General features: G+C 36.7%; 1 protein-coding gene across 2 annotated transcripts in view; it reads left to right on the forward strand.

Annotated features, from left to right (window-relative positions):
- Window positions 1-15,920, forward strand: part of PIBF1 (progesterone immunomodulatory binding factor 1) — a 216,533-nt gene extending 200,613 nt beyond the window's left edge. Inside the window, exons 17-18 of one of the 2 annotated variants that reach the window (XM_060129209.1) lie at window positions 3,938-4,111; window positions 15,645-15,920. In XM_060129209.1, the coding sequence (XP_059985192.1) occupies window positions 3,938-4,111; window positions 15,645-15,695 (225 nt within the window). In that variant the 3' untranslated portion in view covers window positions 15,696-15,920. Of the gene's footprint in view, window positions 1-3,937; window positions 4,112-15,644 lie in introns of those variants that run through there. The other variant, XR_009536788.1, reaches the window with a different exon arrangement.
- Window positions 15,921-16,779: the final 859 nt, after the last annotated feature.

Raw genomic sequence — 16,779 nt, forward strand, 5'->3', positions numbered from 1 at the left:
CCAAAAGCTAGAGAAATGACATGTGAAAGTCAAGTCCAAACAATAAGAGCAGACTCTTAATAGGAGGTGGAGCCAGCAATCAGGAGGCAGACAAGAGAACGTGGCAAGGACCAAGCCAGATTTCAAGATGACTTAATCCTAACAAAGGATCCCATTTTGTAGTGACAAGTTTTTCTGGTTCTTGTATGTTATGTTGGTTTATTTTTGTTTGCTTTGTCAATATGCAAATTGGGATTTTGTGAATCACAAACATTTCATTGTAATAGTAACATCAACTAGGGAAGGACAATTTATGCCAAAAATGTAGGTAAAAGAAATATTAAAATATTTTCATGGTAAGGAAGATTCAGTATCATAAAAGCCAGTTCTAAGTTGTTGTTTTTTTAATTCAACATAAACCCACCCATATCCCTAAGAACATAGCCCAAAAAAACCCTCAATCATTAAACGTTAAAACGGTGTGACATGGGTGCATGAATAGACAATTGGAATAGAATTTAAAAGTCCAGAAATAAATCATACACTTATGGAAATTCAGTATATGATAAAGATAACATCTCAAATCAGAGGAAAAAATTGTCTCTTTAGTACATGATGTTGTTATTACAGAATAGCCAAGGGGGGAAAAATGCTGAATCCACACCTTTCACCATAAGCCAGGATAAACTTCAAACAGATCAAAAATCTAAATGTTTGAAAGAGAAAAGAAAAAGAAACCATAAAGTAACTTGAGGAAAATGGAAGAAAGAAACATGGGAAGACCATAAAATTAAGGATTGCCATGTTCAGCTACATCACAACCAGAAAGTTCTGCACAGGAAAAAAACAAAAGAAAATAAAAAGCATAAACAAAGTCAAAAAAAAGATTAAAAGGGAAGAAAAACTGCCATTCCTATTACAGATAAGAGCTAATGTTTCTAACATGTAAAGAGAGCCTTGAAATGTAAAAGAAAATGACCGGTCACCCAGTAGAAAACTGAGCCAAGGATATCAACAAAAAAGGAAATACTCTTAAACAACTGAAAAGCTGCCCACCCTTACAGCAGGAGAAATGCAAAATAGACATACCCAAACACTTATCAGACTGGCAAAAATCCAAAAAGGTAACACAGACATACATTTTATCAATTAGGAAACTGAAGCTCGTTCAATCAGAGTAGATTGATTAAGTTTACACAGTTAATAACAGAGTCAGGAATAGATGTGTCTTTGACTTCTAACCTCATACTAAAATATCTCCACTACCTATGCTTGGCTTTCTGTGTGCTCAGTCTGTGGTGGTATCGTGGATACTATTTGATGTTAAAGTGGAATTTTCTTTGTTCAAATTTACAATTGATATAAAAGAGATCATCTATATTACCAAACATAATAAAACTGAACAGAATTGTTCTGCATGTTATTTTGGTGTCCATTGTAGCTGTGTATTATCCTAATAGGAATTTTACAGAATTCTGTTGCTTTTTCAGTGTTCTTTACTTAGATTTCAAAAACCCATGCTAAACTAACATTGTATAATACTATCAGATGAACAAAAGTGGTACTGTGACAGCATGCTAAGTTGGGGTGATCCTAGTCTAAATAAAGCAAACCTGTGAATTTCCCTTCTGTCTCCTGACCAGCATCAGGGGTGATCTGCTTCCTGTAACTGTTCCTATACGAGCAGCAGGTGAAGCCAGAGAACAAAACTGTGACCTCCTCTTGGGCACTCAGGAGCCAAAGCCCTCTGCCTGGTACCCCACCAACTCCTTCCTTTTCTTCCTCCTCAGCCTTGCTCTCCCTCCCTTCCCTTCTGCCAGGAGGTATGATCCCCTTGACCTTATTTATCTGTAATAGAGTGGTAGGTTGTGATAGAGGAAATTTTTGCCTATTATTTTATTTTCTCTTCATGCCAAGGCACAAAAGTTACGGCTAGTAAAAAGAGGTTCTTTCAGATAAAAAGTGTTTTTTTGGTAGGCTGAGAGACCGTCATCTCCCCTCTCCCCTCTACTTATCGTGTGGTAAGTAAAGAAGGAGCTGAAATCTACCATAACACAAGACATGTTTAACATTAAATCAGTGGTATATACTTCACTAAAGGGAAGCATGTAAATGAAGTAACGATCTCAAAAGCAATGAGTCCTCAAAAGGGTCAAATAAAAGTGTATCAGATTGGCAGTTTCTGAGGGTAGACACATCCTCATGTGCATTGGCCAAGCCAGCCTCAGTCCTGCAGAAATGAGAAAGTGGATTCTGGCAACATTTCTTCCAGCTCCTCTCTCGGCCCTGAGGTTTATTAAGACTCTGTGGCTTAAACTCAACAGCTCTGTTTTAAAATACCCACTCAAGCTAGATGGTTCTAAATAGAACTAATGACAGCCAGAAAAAAAAAAAGGCCTGTAGGAACTTGCTCTGACACAGAGCTGATGTCTATAAACAGATTAGTAGAAGGGAGCAGAACATCTTTCTGTCGCCCTAACTTTTGTGTCTTGGCATGAAGATGCAATAAAATAATAGGAAAAAATTACCACCAACACAGCCTACCACTGTTGTACAGATAATAAGGTAAAGGAGAGTTCAGTCCACCCTCTCTCCATATTCTTGTGTTTGATTGAATCAATTTAGTAATTAAGCATAAATATCCACTAGTTAGTGTTTGGTGCTAAAGGTTTGACTATGGGGGAAAATAAAAGACAAAAAAGACTTGGAAGAGGGAATGAGTGGAAATTTTGATCCGGGTTCTTCAAGAAGTTCAGTGTAATGAATTCTTAGTTCAAACAACGACTGATAAAGCTAACTCAGGTTTTCATTTGTAAAAGAAGAGGGAATAATATGTTTTGTTTTGTTTTTACTGAAGTCTAGTTGATTTTCAATGTTTCAGGTGTAGAGCAAAGTGATTCAGTTTTGTATATATATGTATTCTTTTTCAGACTCTTTTCCCTTACAGTTTATTACAAGATACTGAAGACAGTTCCCTGTGGTATACAGTCGGTCCTTGTTGATAATCTATTTTATATATAGTAGTCTGTATCTGTTAAGCCCAAATTCCCAATTTATCCCTCCCCGCCTCCTTTCCCTTTTGGTAACCTTAAGTTTGTTTTCCATGTCTGTGAGTCTGGGAATAACATGGTTAAAGAAATCCTGAAGCTATGTCAAACTTACTGTTTGAACTGCTGATTAATAGGCAAGAAAAAAATTTTTGGACTCTTTTTCACTTGCATCTTCATGTAAGACTTCAAAAGGAAATAGAATAGTTTAAGAGGCAGAAGAGAAGTTAAGTGTCTAAATAATGTGCTTATCAAGCATGTGTAGAGAAACTATGGGGGAAAGTAGCTATGCCAGTGGTTCCCAAATTTGTTAGAATCACCTGGGGATCTTTAAAAAATTTCAGAGCTGAGGCCACACCCCAGCCCAATTATCTCACAGTCTCTGGGGGTGGGACACAGGCATCAGTTGTTTTAGAAGCTCCACAGGTGATTACAATGTGCAGAAAAATTGGGGAACCACTAGGCTACAGAATAATACTTTTTTTAATTGAAGTATAGTTGACAATACCATGTTAGTTTCAAGTGTACAGCAAAGTGAATCATTTATACCTATGTTTTTTCAGATTATTTTCCAAGATGATGAATGTATTTCTTTATTCTGTTCAGTAAATCCTTGTTGCTTATCTCTTTTATGTATAATAGTATATGTCTGTTAAACCCATGCTCCTAATTTATCCCTACCCCCTTTCCCCTTTGGAATGATATATTTATCATTTAATGACTATGAGATTCATGTGCATAATTATTGAATATTAATATGTTGTTTTTTCACAACTTTCCTCATTTATATAATGTAGTAATTGCTTCAAATGTTTTTTCTACTTCAAGAATAAAAATAAATATTTTAACATCAACATTATGAGTCTGCTTGTTAAAATCATACTTCCATCTTCTATTTTCATACACAACAGGAATTGGCAGCAATGAAACAGATTATCATTAATATGCATAGTAAGCGTTCTGAGGACAACTTGCTTTTTACTAAAATGGAATCCAAAACTGTGACAGGAAATCAGAAATCAAAGACTTTGAATGTGCCTAGAGAACATGAAGACAATATATTTATACCCAAACCAACACTCTTTGTAAGTACAATAAAAATTAACTTAGAATGTTAGTGTCTCTTATTTTTACTAAATATATTTTACTTAAATTTCTTTCCTCTCATAGTGGTTTCAAACTAACTTTAAAAGGTCTGTATTTATCCTTTTTCTGAATGTATATGTTACCTATCTTAACAGTTGATAGTTGGGGTTTATATTTCTAGTTAACATATCAGACTTGCCTAGGAATTAGCATTACTCTAGCACTGTCCTCCTCCAGTCTCCAGGGATGACTTATAAATGAATCAGAAAGACAGTCTTGATTTGACTCGTTTACAGCACGATCTCTCAGTTTTCAGTAGGATGTAGCTGACTGAGGTCATACCTCGTTTGAAAATTTTTCTCTTGTATATAAAAGAAAGTTTACTGTAGAAAGAAAAGAAAAATACAGATAAGCATAAAGAAGTTTGTTTGTTTGTTGTTGTTTTGCCGTGCCTTGTGGCTTGCAGGATCTTAGTCCCAGCCCAGGGATTGCACCCTGGGCCCTCGGCAGTGAAAATGCCAACCAGAATTGCCTGTTTTTGTCATTCTAAATTTGCATAAGAATAAAAGGGATGCAAAATATCACCCACCCCCTCTTATTTGTAAAATAATATATTTTGCTTTGAGTTTTCTTATAAAGTATAAAACCAATCGTATTAACATAAACTGAAAAACTGAAATGCATTATTAGGTAAAAATGTATGTGCCTGGAAATTAGTCGAAGAACAAGATATTAGAAAAATTTGGATTAAAATAGAAAATAAATTAGGAAATATTGAAAATGATGTTTTAACAAGTAATAAGAATCCAAAGGCAACAGAATCGAAATAGGAGTAACCTCATTAAATAGTTCACTTTACTTCAACATGGTTTCCCCTCCATACCTTAATTTCTCAGAAGAAACATTTCTACCATCTGAACATAGAGACTCAAAACCAGAAAGATTTTCTGTACGATATTCTGATTCAGTGAGTCCCCAGAATCTTAATTTTTTTTTAACTCCCTAGATGATTATAATAATCAGTCAAGTATGGGAACTTCTGATCTAAGCTATTTCATTATACATTCAGAACATGCGACTCAAGATCACTGGGATGTGAGAGCTTGCTTGGTGATTACATAGTTCAACCTCCTTTTTTAAAAAAAATGACAGAGTTACAGTCTAAATGAAATAAGGGATAATTATCATAAGGATCCTCGTAGCAATACAGGCTGAGCTAACAGGGTGGAGAACACAGGAAATCGAGATTGACCAGCCTGGGTACAAGGCAGCTCTATGATTTCCACAACTGAGTGCATAGGTCTTTTCCTCTAGTGGTACTTCAGCTTCCCTGTGTTTCTCTCCTGGTGTCTGCTTACTCATGTTTTCCAGTTCCTCATCAACTTGCTCACAGCCCCTTGTCTTGAGACGTATTTCTATGCATCCTTTCCCTAATCTCCTCTCTTATAACCTAGTTCTTCCTGTATTTTCCAAAAGCAAGTTTAATTGGCCCAGCTTCTCCTTGTTGGCAGATACCCCTTGTGGCAAGACTAGTTAAGGTTATTAGCCAGCCTACTGAATGGCTGCCCTTACCTGTGACCAGGGGGTCACAGGGTACCAAAGAAAGTTGCCTAGGGCTATTTATTCAGAAGGGCCATGGCTAGGCAAGTTTCCCTCAGAAAGTCGGATAAGATTGTGACAGACAGTGTGATGTGTCTATTATTATATTATAATCTACAAGAAGAGAGCAGACTGAATACATAGATGCTAATGGAAAACGTAGGATTGGTGGAAAACCGCAAGATACAGCCACATACTTAAAGCCTATCACACTCCCTGATCTGCTTTTCTGACCCTTCTCTGTTTCAAGCAATGAACTATTCCTTCTGACCCTGACCTCCTACATTTCTGACTTTAGCTTGGTAACCTGATTCTGATATTCTGAAATCCTGTCACCAGTACATAAGCAACAGATTTCTCCAGTATCTCGAGATAAGGTTCTGCAATGAAAAGAAAATGAAGATTTGAAATATGAAGTATTAATTGGGTAGTTTTTATTTCCTTCTTTATGCTTACCTGTATTTTCTTTTTTTTTCTATAATAAACTATCTTTTGTATACAAGAGAAAATTTTACAAAAAAGGTATGATCTCAGCTACATCCTAATGAAAACTCAGATATCGTGCTGTAAACCAGTCAGATCAAGACTGTGTGCTAATACTGCAGAATTAGGAATGGGAACCGACTAGGTCACCTGGGGCAAGTCATTTAAATGCCCTGAACTGGGTCTTATCTATAAAATTAGGAGAGAGATTACATGAAATGAGGGCTGGACTTCTTTTATACTAACATCCATGATTCTCTTAAGGCATCCTAATTTTTACGGTTATTATTTTCAGTATTTTCAATTTTCCATAATAGTGCTTTTCTTACGTTTTTCTCTCATCTTGTCAATAAGGAATTTATGGTGCAAATATTTGAAAGTAAGATCTAATCATTACATAATCTTATGGTTTTATAGCTAAAATGGAAACATTTCTAATTTACTTCCAGATCCTTTGGCTGATATTATCTGCTGTTGGTATTTTTCCCTGATATTCAATTCAATGATAGAGAGATGGATCGATGGATGTGTGTTTATATGTGCACTGAAAATATGAGGAAGACACACAAAGCCCCTGTTAAATGGGCAGTGGGGTGAACGTAGAGCTGTGTTATGTTACAGAGGAGGAAGGGGAGAAATAAAAGCTTGAGACATTTTTCTTTGCATATTTGTATAATCATGTGAACGTTTTGCAGTGCTCATGTGATATTTACATAAGAAAACCCCAAAAGGTGTATTTTATAGAAAAGCTCTGACTGTTGAAATCACAGATGTGGCAGAATTGTTTTTCAGGCATTCAATGCACCAACAAAGACTAAATTGAACCACAGAATGTAAGTGCTTTGAGGATAGAAGCTGTGTTCCCATTGCCTTACATAGCACATGATCAAAGCAGGTACTCAATAAATATCTGGTAACACAGCATTAAAAAAAAACAACAACAGTTATTTGCCTCCCCAGTTTAGTTATCTTCTTAGCCATTAAAACTCTAAACTGTGTGGGGAACTTTAGTGTTGAACTAAATAAACTCCAGGGAGAGTGAAAGCAGCAACTTCCAAGACCATGGTCTTGGAAGGAAATACAAACTACTTTAAAGGAAATATAAACTGCTATGGAAATTCAAAGAAAGAAGAGATAATGTGATGTTGATGGACTCCAGGAAAAGAAAGTATTTGAGGTTGACCTTGAAGAATGTCTAGGATTTGACAAGGACAATAAGGGTTAAAGAGTGAGAAATTCCAAGGGCAGAGAGTATAATATTCACAAAACATTTTCTAATTTGTGTTCCTTTTTATTATTCAAAACTAGGATGTTTAATAATCTAGACTTTATTCCTCTCTTACTACATTCTTATGCCTGACTTCAGTCATTTCACCACTGAACACTTTTCCTTAGGAGAAAAGGAAAATACAGTGGATAGGATATACCTGGAGTAGTCAGATTCAAAGAGGCGGGAATTAGGATGGTGGTTACCAGGGACCAGGGGGAATGAGGAGTTATTATCTAATGTGTGCAGAGTTTCAGTTATACAAGATGAAAAGACTTCTATGGATGGATGGTGGTGATGGTAGCATAGCAATGTGAACATACCCTTATGCCACTGAACTGTACACTTAGAAATGGTTAAGATGGTAAATTTTATGTTATGTGTACTTTACCAAAAAAATTTTTAAATTTAAATTGATAGGTTATAAAAAGCAGTGTTTCTCATTATTCATAAAGAAAAGTTTATAACTTCATTAAAATGGAATTTAGCAGTTATTTGTAATATACTTAATATAATGAATACAACTCATTGGATGTCTTAAGACACAGGGTGCCGCCCTGGGATAGCATTACCACAGAGCATGTCCTATCTCTGTGCCACCCCACATTTTTCACATTATAACACACATAGAAAAGTATAGCATTTGTATGGCACACCGGGTAAATGAACTTTGCTGGTAGATTGAAGGGGCTCCAGCCATGTCTAGGAGCTGAGGGAAGCAATTGCTCTTCATACTTCTAATGCTTTGTCACATTTGTTTTGAAGCTCTGGTCTCACATTCTCTTTTCTTCTTCTTCTTTTTTTTTTTTTTTTGAATATTTATTTATTTATTTGGCTGCATCGGGTCTTAGTTGCGACACGCGGGCTCTTCGTTGCAACGCCCGGGCTTCTCTCTAGTTGTGGCGCGCGGGCTCCAGAGCATGCAGGTTTAGTTGCCCCACGGCATGTGGAATCTTAGTTCCCCGACCAGGGATCAAACCCACATCCCCTACATTGGAAGGCAGATTCTTAATCACTGGACCACCAAGGAAGTCCCTGGTCTCACTTTTTCATGTTGAATCTAGATTTATCTGACCAGAACATGCTCAGACCTCAAGATAGCTAGCTATGTACATTTACATTTTTAAAAATAATTTTTCAATTTCGAGTCTCAGGAATACTAATTGCAGCCTCTTCCCGGTGTAATATAGCTCTAAGCTAAATTAGAAATAAGGAATTTTTTTGTGAGCGTGGAAGTAGAGCCGTGAGGGCTGAATGATCTGGGGCAGTTTCTCTTTTTGTCATTTTGTTGGTAGGAAAGCTGGGTCAGCTCTCTTAGACACATTTTAGTTGGGCCCTGCCTCTGAGGAATCATAAATATTTATTTCCTCAATTCCTAGCTTATATCGTTTTTTTTTAAAAACAAGTAATTATATCTACTAGACATAGTATTTCTTTTCTTTAGAGAAGTGGCGCTGGTTGAACACTAATAGATTCTTAATTTCTAGCTCTTTTTCTAGATTCCAGGAATAATCCACCAGGCTTATTATGTCTGCATTTATCAGTCAGCATTCTTTCTCAATATGTTATAATCCCCAAGTTATAGATTAATGTTTCAGTTGCCTGCTTATGGATGACACAGAAGTACCCATCTTATCAGTTATTTATCTCCCAAATCACACTGGAACAGTAAATTACTTCTGGTTGCTTTACAGTTAATCCTGTCATTTGTTTTTATCACAGCCCTCTGAGCTCTTTCCTACATCTGGAATACAGTTTACTTCAGGGCCTGTTAACACCACTAATTTGTGCTGTTTCTTTATACAATTACAAATATAATTAATCTAAACCAGCACATAAAAATTAAAGCAATGTTCCCAATATAAACGCTCACTTTTAAGTAATTTGTATGTCTAACATCACGTCATATGTGTGTGTGTGTGTGTGTGTGTGTGTGTGTGTGTGTGTATGAAAAATATATTATGAAAAGGGTTTCATACCATGGAACCTATGAAAGTCTTAAATTCAAAAAAAAAAAACAGAAGTGTGAAATAGTCAGAAAATAGGGCCCTCTTCAGTTAAAATATTAACTCTGTTAATAACTGCATAGACATGGGACTTCCTTGTTGGTCCAGTGGTTAAGACTCCACGCTCCCAATACAGTGGGCATGGGTTCGACCCCCTGGTCGGGGAGCTAAGATCCCACATGCCATACAGCGTGGCCAAAAAAAAAACTAAATAGGCACAACAAAATTTGTTACCCAAAGCACCATCTTATGGGTAGAAAGGGTAAATAACTTTAAGATAGTAACATAAAAGAAACACTACTGTTTAAATAGGTAAAGAAGTGGAATTACCAAAATAAAAAGCAGTTAACTGTTAATCTGAATTTTTGTGCCCACTTTATTTAACAGTCATCTATCAGGAGATGGCAAATTTTTCCTTAAAGGGCAAGACAGTAAATATTCTAGGCTTTATGAGGCACATACCATCTTAATGCATATTCTGTTTGGTTTTACCTTTCTTTAAAAATGTTAAATCCATTCTTAGCAGGCAATCCATACAAAAACAGACCATGGATCATAGTTTGCCATTCTGTGCCCTATCTTAATGCTAGTTGCTCAGTACTAATCAGGAGTTGGTAAAGGCTTAGAAACTTCCAGTGGCTGGAACTTCGGGCCGTCACTAATGGATAGTACCTTACTGACAAAATATCTAGAAATGAAGAATGTATGTCTCACGAGAATCAGAAATCAACTTTCCAGAATTATTATTATCTCCATGAAATTTGTTTGAATTTTGGTAGTGTTTAGACATAGATACTGATGTAGATGAGAAGTTGGCCTATTCTATCCTAATGTACTTGCAGGTAACCTGAGTTTCAGATCGTAATGTGACTGAGAACAGAACTTTACCAATAGAAAGATTGAACATATCTTGAGTTCATACAACAGAATATGCTATTTTCATATCTTATTGCTTATTTTCATTTCCACTCAATAGTTGCAGTGTTACTTAGAATCATAAATACTGCCCACTATGCTTATAAAGGGCAGTGTTACCTGATTAGTTGGAGCCATATTATTACATTACTGTAGTGGCGTTTTCTTTCACATTACATAGGGACAACTCTTGAATATAGACTCTCATGAGGCTTTATGTCCAGATTTAAATTGAACTGAGAGGCATCTGTAATAGTAAACCCAAACAACATTCATTCATTCATTTAAAAAGTTTATTGGGGGGCTTCCCTGGTGGCACAGTGGTTGAGAGTCTGCCTGCCGATGCAGGGGACGTGGGTTTGTGCCCCCGTCTGGGAAGATCCCACATGCCGCGGAGCGGCTGGGCCCGTGAGCCATGGCCGCTGAGCCTGCGCGTCCGGAGCCTGTGCTCCGCAACGGGAGAGGCCACAGCAGTGAGAGGCCCGCGTAAGTTTATTGGGAGTTCCCTGGCAGTCCAGTGGTTAGGTGTGCTAGGTTCAATCCCTAGTTGGGGAACTAAGATCCTGCAAGCCGCATGGCATGGCCACCAAAAAAACAAAAAAACGAAATATTTATTGAGCACCTCCTTTGTGCCAAGCACTGTTAGAGGCAATAAAGGCATAAAACTTCCTGCCTCCATGAAACTTACATTCTTTTTTGGAGATTAGACTGTAAAGCAACAAACAAACCAAAAAATAAATTGTAGAGAAAGTGAAAAAATGACAAATGCTATGGAGAAAAAATAAAACAGGGCAGTCGATGGGTGAAGAATAGGGAGGGATGGCCTCTCTGCGAAGACGGCACTTAAATAAAGGCCCAAAAGAAGTAAAACCAAATGCTCAAGGTTTTTGAGCAGCTGAATTTTGCCAGATCTCATCATTATCTTAAAACTAAGGAAATTTTAAATGGCAGTATACCCAGGTAAAAATAGATTCCGATGGAAACTTGCTTTGCTATTAAATATGTAGGAAATGAGGTCCTACTACTCTCTTTGTTTTTTCTATTTTAGAATGTAAAATATCTAATAAAATATGTAACTTTCTTTAACAGCGAAGTCCAGGTAGCTCACATTGGAAACAATACACTTTTTCAGTGTTGCTGCATTTTTTCAAAACATTTTTTTAAAAAGCTCTTGGTATTTTTGTTTGTTTTTTATTGTGATAGAAACATACATAGTTTACCATTTTACCCATTTTTAAGTGTACAGTTTAGTAGTATTAAGTGTATTCATATTGTTGTGAGACAGGTCTTCAGAACTTTTTCATCTTGCAAACTGGAACTCTGTATCCATCGAGCAATGCCTCCCTTCTTCCCCACCCCCACCTCTGTAGCCCCTGGCAACCCACCACTCTACTTTGAATTGCTATGAAATTGACTGTTTTGTATACCTCATAGGTGGCATCATACCATATTTGTCTTTTTGTGACTGGCTTATTTCACTTAGCATAACATCCTCAAGGTTCTTCCACACTATATCTCAAAGCATTTTGCAGTACCTCTTATGGAATTGTCTTTTGAGTCTGTGGCACATTCTTTTGAAGCTATTCATTTATTCAAGCCTTATTCCATGCCCAGGGCCCCTGCCCTAGAGTGCCTCAGAGTCTGATCATGGAAACCGTGTGTCATATAACATGTGTGATAAATACCAAATAGGAAGCAAGTAAAAAATACTGCGAGGGTCACGTTTGTATTTTCAGACCTGGACAGCAACAGTGAAAGATGAACTAGAGGAATGGAAAGAAAGAGCCAACAGACTTTGATATCAATTCAGACAGAAATTAAGAAGGTAGCAAAGGTGGTGGTGGAGGAGAAAGACGAGGCAGATGGAGGGATAAATTGGAGGGAGTGAGAAACACCTCTATAGGAGAAGCAAGGAGGTAGAAACCAACAGGTGATAATGAACATTTTAGGCTTAGTAACTATGCAAAGTTATAAACACTCCTAGGTCTCAAGGGGCAAGGAGAGGAATTCGAGCCTTCGTAGGAAACTTTGGTCTTCCATAGAAGAATTTACTACTACCAAACTATGGCCAGGCAAAGAAGGAGCTGAAGAATAGATATCCCAACTTCTTTCTCCTCTGACCTACAAGCCCACTTTGCAGCTCATTAACTGAACCTAATCAGAAACCATAAGCCACCACTGACAGCATCCTGAGGCAGAGCAGGTCTGAGGGTACCCAGAATATCCATCACCGTTATTTTTTATTCTCCTCATATTATTGTGAAGTACCTGGTCATCAACTTGCCTGAGTTTACAAATAAATGGCTGGAGCCTGTTTTATTCCAGAGCTTGTACTTTAATCCATTATTCTGTACTGTGCTCCAGCTACAAAAAAAAAAAAAAAAAAAATCAACAACAAAAGAAGCATGTCATTGATCACCTACTGCATGCCAGACACTTTTCCTGTGTGCAGAAAATACAACATGAAACAAATGCTATAACTTACTTAAGGATTAGGGTCAGTGTCTAGGAATTACGTTCCACTGCTAGTTCAGTGACTTAAGTAGATTGTTCTGATTCTCAGATAAAAGCCTGAAGATAAGCTTTTCAGGGCTAGTGTGTGGCCCTTTGAAGTCATCAAGGACCTAGGTTTCTTCTGCCTTTCTCTTCAAACCATCCTTGGTGTGTGGCCTCTGTCCTCAGAATCACAATATAGCTGCTGTAGCCTAAGCCATCACATCTGCATTCCAAGCAGGAAGCAAGAGAAATGGGGGGAAATACCATCTCCTATTCTAAAGGCATTTTTCTGTAAGTTCTACCCAACATCTTCTATTTGTATTCCATTGGTCAGAATTTAGTCACTCGTCCACACCTAGCAGCAAGGGAGGCTGATAAATGTAGTTTTTCACTGGATGAGCCCATTACTCTCATAATGACATCAGAGTTCTGTTATTGAAAGGGGAAAAATAGATGTAATCTAGGCAACCACCAGGCTCTGTCATAGGGTCTTACTCATTTTTATAGCCGTACAACCTAACACAAAGACCTGGTACATAGTAGGTGTTCAATAAATTACTATAAAACTAATCTCAACAACAAGTAATTTAGTTCATGTAGTAGAGTGTCAAGAGATAGGGTTAGAGAAGTAGGCCTGGACCAGATCCTACAGGGCCCTATCTTCTAAATTAAATGTAGCTTGGACATGACAATGATAGTGAAGTTCCCCCCAAATAACCTAGGAATAAGGAATATACATTAGACCTATGGGACAAGCTGTGAAACTAATTTTAAATGGCTATGACCAAAAAATTGAAAAGTCAATTTATGAAGTGAGAAAGCAGTTAATCCCTAGGACAGAGGTGCACTCGACTGTGGCAAAGCTACTTCATTAATACATCTGAAGAAAGAAGTTACTGGGAGGAGGGGATGGAGGGCGGATGGTCTGCAATGGACCAGACACAGATTGAAGTAGTCAGGAAGGACAGTCTACCATTAAAATGCTTGTACTGTCCTTTATGAGTCTTAAGATTCCCTTTTAATATCAAAAGTTTTATTTACCTTCTACTATACATACATACATACATACATAGTAGTAAAAGAACTTTTAGTATCAGTTGATTGAGAAAATGCAGATATACAAATTCTGTGCCTTTTGCTTGATCTGTAGAAGTTGCTTTCATATTTTTTTGTCCACGAGCCACAGTTAAGAAAACCAGTTTACATTATGACCTAGTGAAGATCACAGTTTCTCAAAATGGAACTTACCCCTCCCCTGGCAGATCAGCTAGCATTCTGGTTTGTACTCTGGTTTCTTTTGGATTTGGTTAGGCCCTGTCACCTTTGAATTCTCTTGGAAGACAGCACCTGGCTTTTCCCTATGATTTCCTTATTTTACCCTGGAAGCTTCTTTCACCTTTAATACTAATAACTTTGGACTTTCTATTAAAGAAAAACTACTAAAGTGTTTTAATGCAGATTTGCATTTTAGAAAGATAAGCTTGGAGGGATTGTGGGTGATGAACATAATAGAAGAAAAAGCCAAATCAGAATTAGGAAATTCTTGTGGGAGTGAAGCCCAGAAATGATGAGGGCCCAAGGTAAGCCTTTTGGGGTCAAGACAGAAGCAGAATAAGGAGTTTAAAAGATATTTCTACAAATGTTAGGGACTGTTTAGAATGAACGTAGCAAGTGGGAAAAAAAAAGGAGAACTCTAAGATGAAGAGGAATCAATCATTTCTGGTTTAGATGACTGAACAAAATACGGTACCATTCACCAAGACAGAGAATATGGCGATTGGGGGAGTTCATTTTGACATACTGAATTTTACTTGCCTTTAGGCATCATGTAAAAGTATTTGTAGCTCAAGTTAGAGCTATGGTTATACAGATGGGGCTGGAGGAAGGAGGTGGAGGGTCTGCTGGTGTATTTGGTGGTAATTGAAGCTGCCCAAGGGCATGGCTAAGGGCAAGAGGAGCTGACCATTGATGTCACTTCTAACATTTTGTGCATCAGTTATGGCATATGAAAAAGATAAAATTGTCATAACTTATCTTACTTATCTATATGCCAATGTATATATATTTAGGAATGTGGTTCTTCATAGTTTTAAGGAGATATAAGTGGGAAAGGAGTAATTGCATGTTTGATTTATTATATTATATAAAATAAGATGTTTTGATTGGCATCAGTATCTTATATAGGGAGTTCTAAGTGCTCTATCACAGACCACCTTCCCTGCTCTTTTGTTACTACTCTGTATAGCCAGGCTCTTTTACATTGAAATGATTGAGCAGTAAACCCAAGAAGTACTCTGGTAAATACTTAGCAATGCAGAATACCCAAAGCACAATGATTTGGATCTAGAAATTCTTTACTAAATATCTATTGAGTGAATGAGTATCTGTATGTAGATAGATAAGACAACCAAAAAGAAGCTGTGCCCTTGATTTTTTTATAATTTTATTTGAAAATAGAATCAATTCATAAAATATTCACCTCTGTAGAATATATTAAATATCGGATTTAAGCCAGAAAACACAGCTGTGTATTTATTTTAATCGACATACCAGGTGGGAGATTATTTCTGACAAAAGACAAAATCTTTGCCCTTAAGTCTCTTTCTGAATTACAAAAAGCAATTATTTACTATAATTTTACATAAAAATCCCCAATGTATATAGGTACTTAGTTCTTTGAATTGTTTCTCTTCTCCTCCTTATAAGCATTTTACTTAATTTTCTTTTCTTCTTCTTCTTTTTTTTTTTTTTTCCTTTTTTTTACAGACCAAAAAAGAAGCACCTGAGTGGTCTAAGACACAAAAAATGAAGACGTAGTGTTTTGGACAGATTTGCTCTATCATTATTTACTCCTGAAGGTCTTTTTCTGATGAACAAAATTTATCTTAATCACGTACTTGACATTTTTTAAATAGCTAATTTAAAGTTTATTTTAACTGAATGTTAAATTAACAAATTGTCATAATAATCAAACTACATAAAGTGCAAATATTTGGTTTTATCTATTTTGTTACAAAATAAATATTGTATACTCTATTACGATTTAAATATTGGAGCTTTCGTAATTCTTTAAGGCATTTTAAACATGTGGCTTATAAATATTTTGATTAGTTATATTGGTGAGTATTTTTCTAACTATATAAATTTTGAATTTAAATGTCATAACACAAATACCAAGACACCTTACAATTTTTAAATTAATAGTCATCTGTGAAGTCTACTAGAAGGCATTTTATATGCCCAATAATGGTGGTCAGATATCATGTAAGTGGATATGAATTGCTGATTCTTTCTTTGGGCTCTGTTTTTTCTTATATTTCATATTATTATTAACCAATACAATCTGGTACAAAGTCCGTTATTCCATTGGTCAAGTAAAAATTTGGTGGCAACTGTCTTGTTACTTTGGTCAAAACAGATGCAGTATGGACCAAATATCTAGTCTGTAAGAAAAAATCAGTAGCATTTTCTCTTTTTCTTGGCATAAAATATGCTCCATTTGTCATTCAAGAGTTACAATTTAAAAGAAAGAAGAGGGGTGGAAGAGAAAGAAAAGAAAAAGAAAGAAGTATATTTTCATGTATCAGATTTTCTCAACCACTGTAGACATAGAGGCTGGACAATTCTTTATTCAGGACAGGAGTGGGGCAGTTCTTTGCCTTGTGGGATGTTTGTCAGCATCTCTGCCTCTACCACTAGATGACAGTAGCACCCGCACCCCCAGCCCGAGTTGTGACAGTCAGAACCCTCTCTGTCCCTCAGGGTCACACATCACCCCCGCCTCCTAGTGAAGCACCACTGATGCGCAAATCACTGATTATCCTGGTAGATATGAAAAAAGAATCTATCTAATCACTGTGTTCTTTGAAAGTTTACAGTATCATAGGCTATTAGTTGAGTG

The sequence above is a fragment of the Lagenorhynchus albirostris genome, chromosome 18 (assembly GCF_949774975.1).
Source record: "Lagenorhynchus albirostris chromosome 18, mLagAlb1.1, whole genome shotgun sequence".
Lineage (NCBI taxonomy): Eukaryota > Metazoa > Chordata > Mammalia > Artiodactyla > Delphinidae > Lagenorhynchus > Lagenorhynchus albirostris.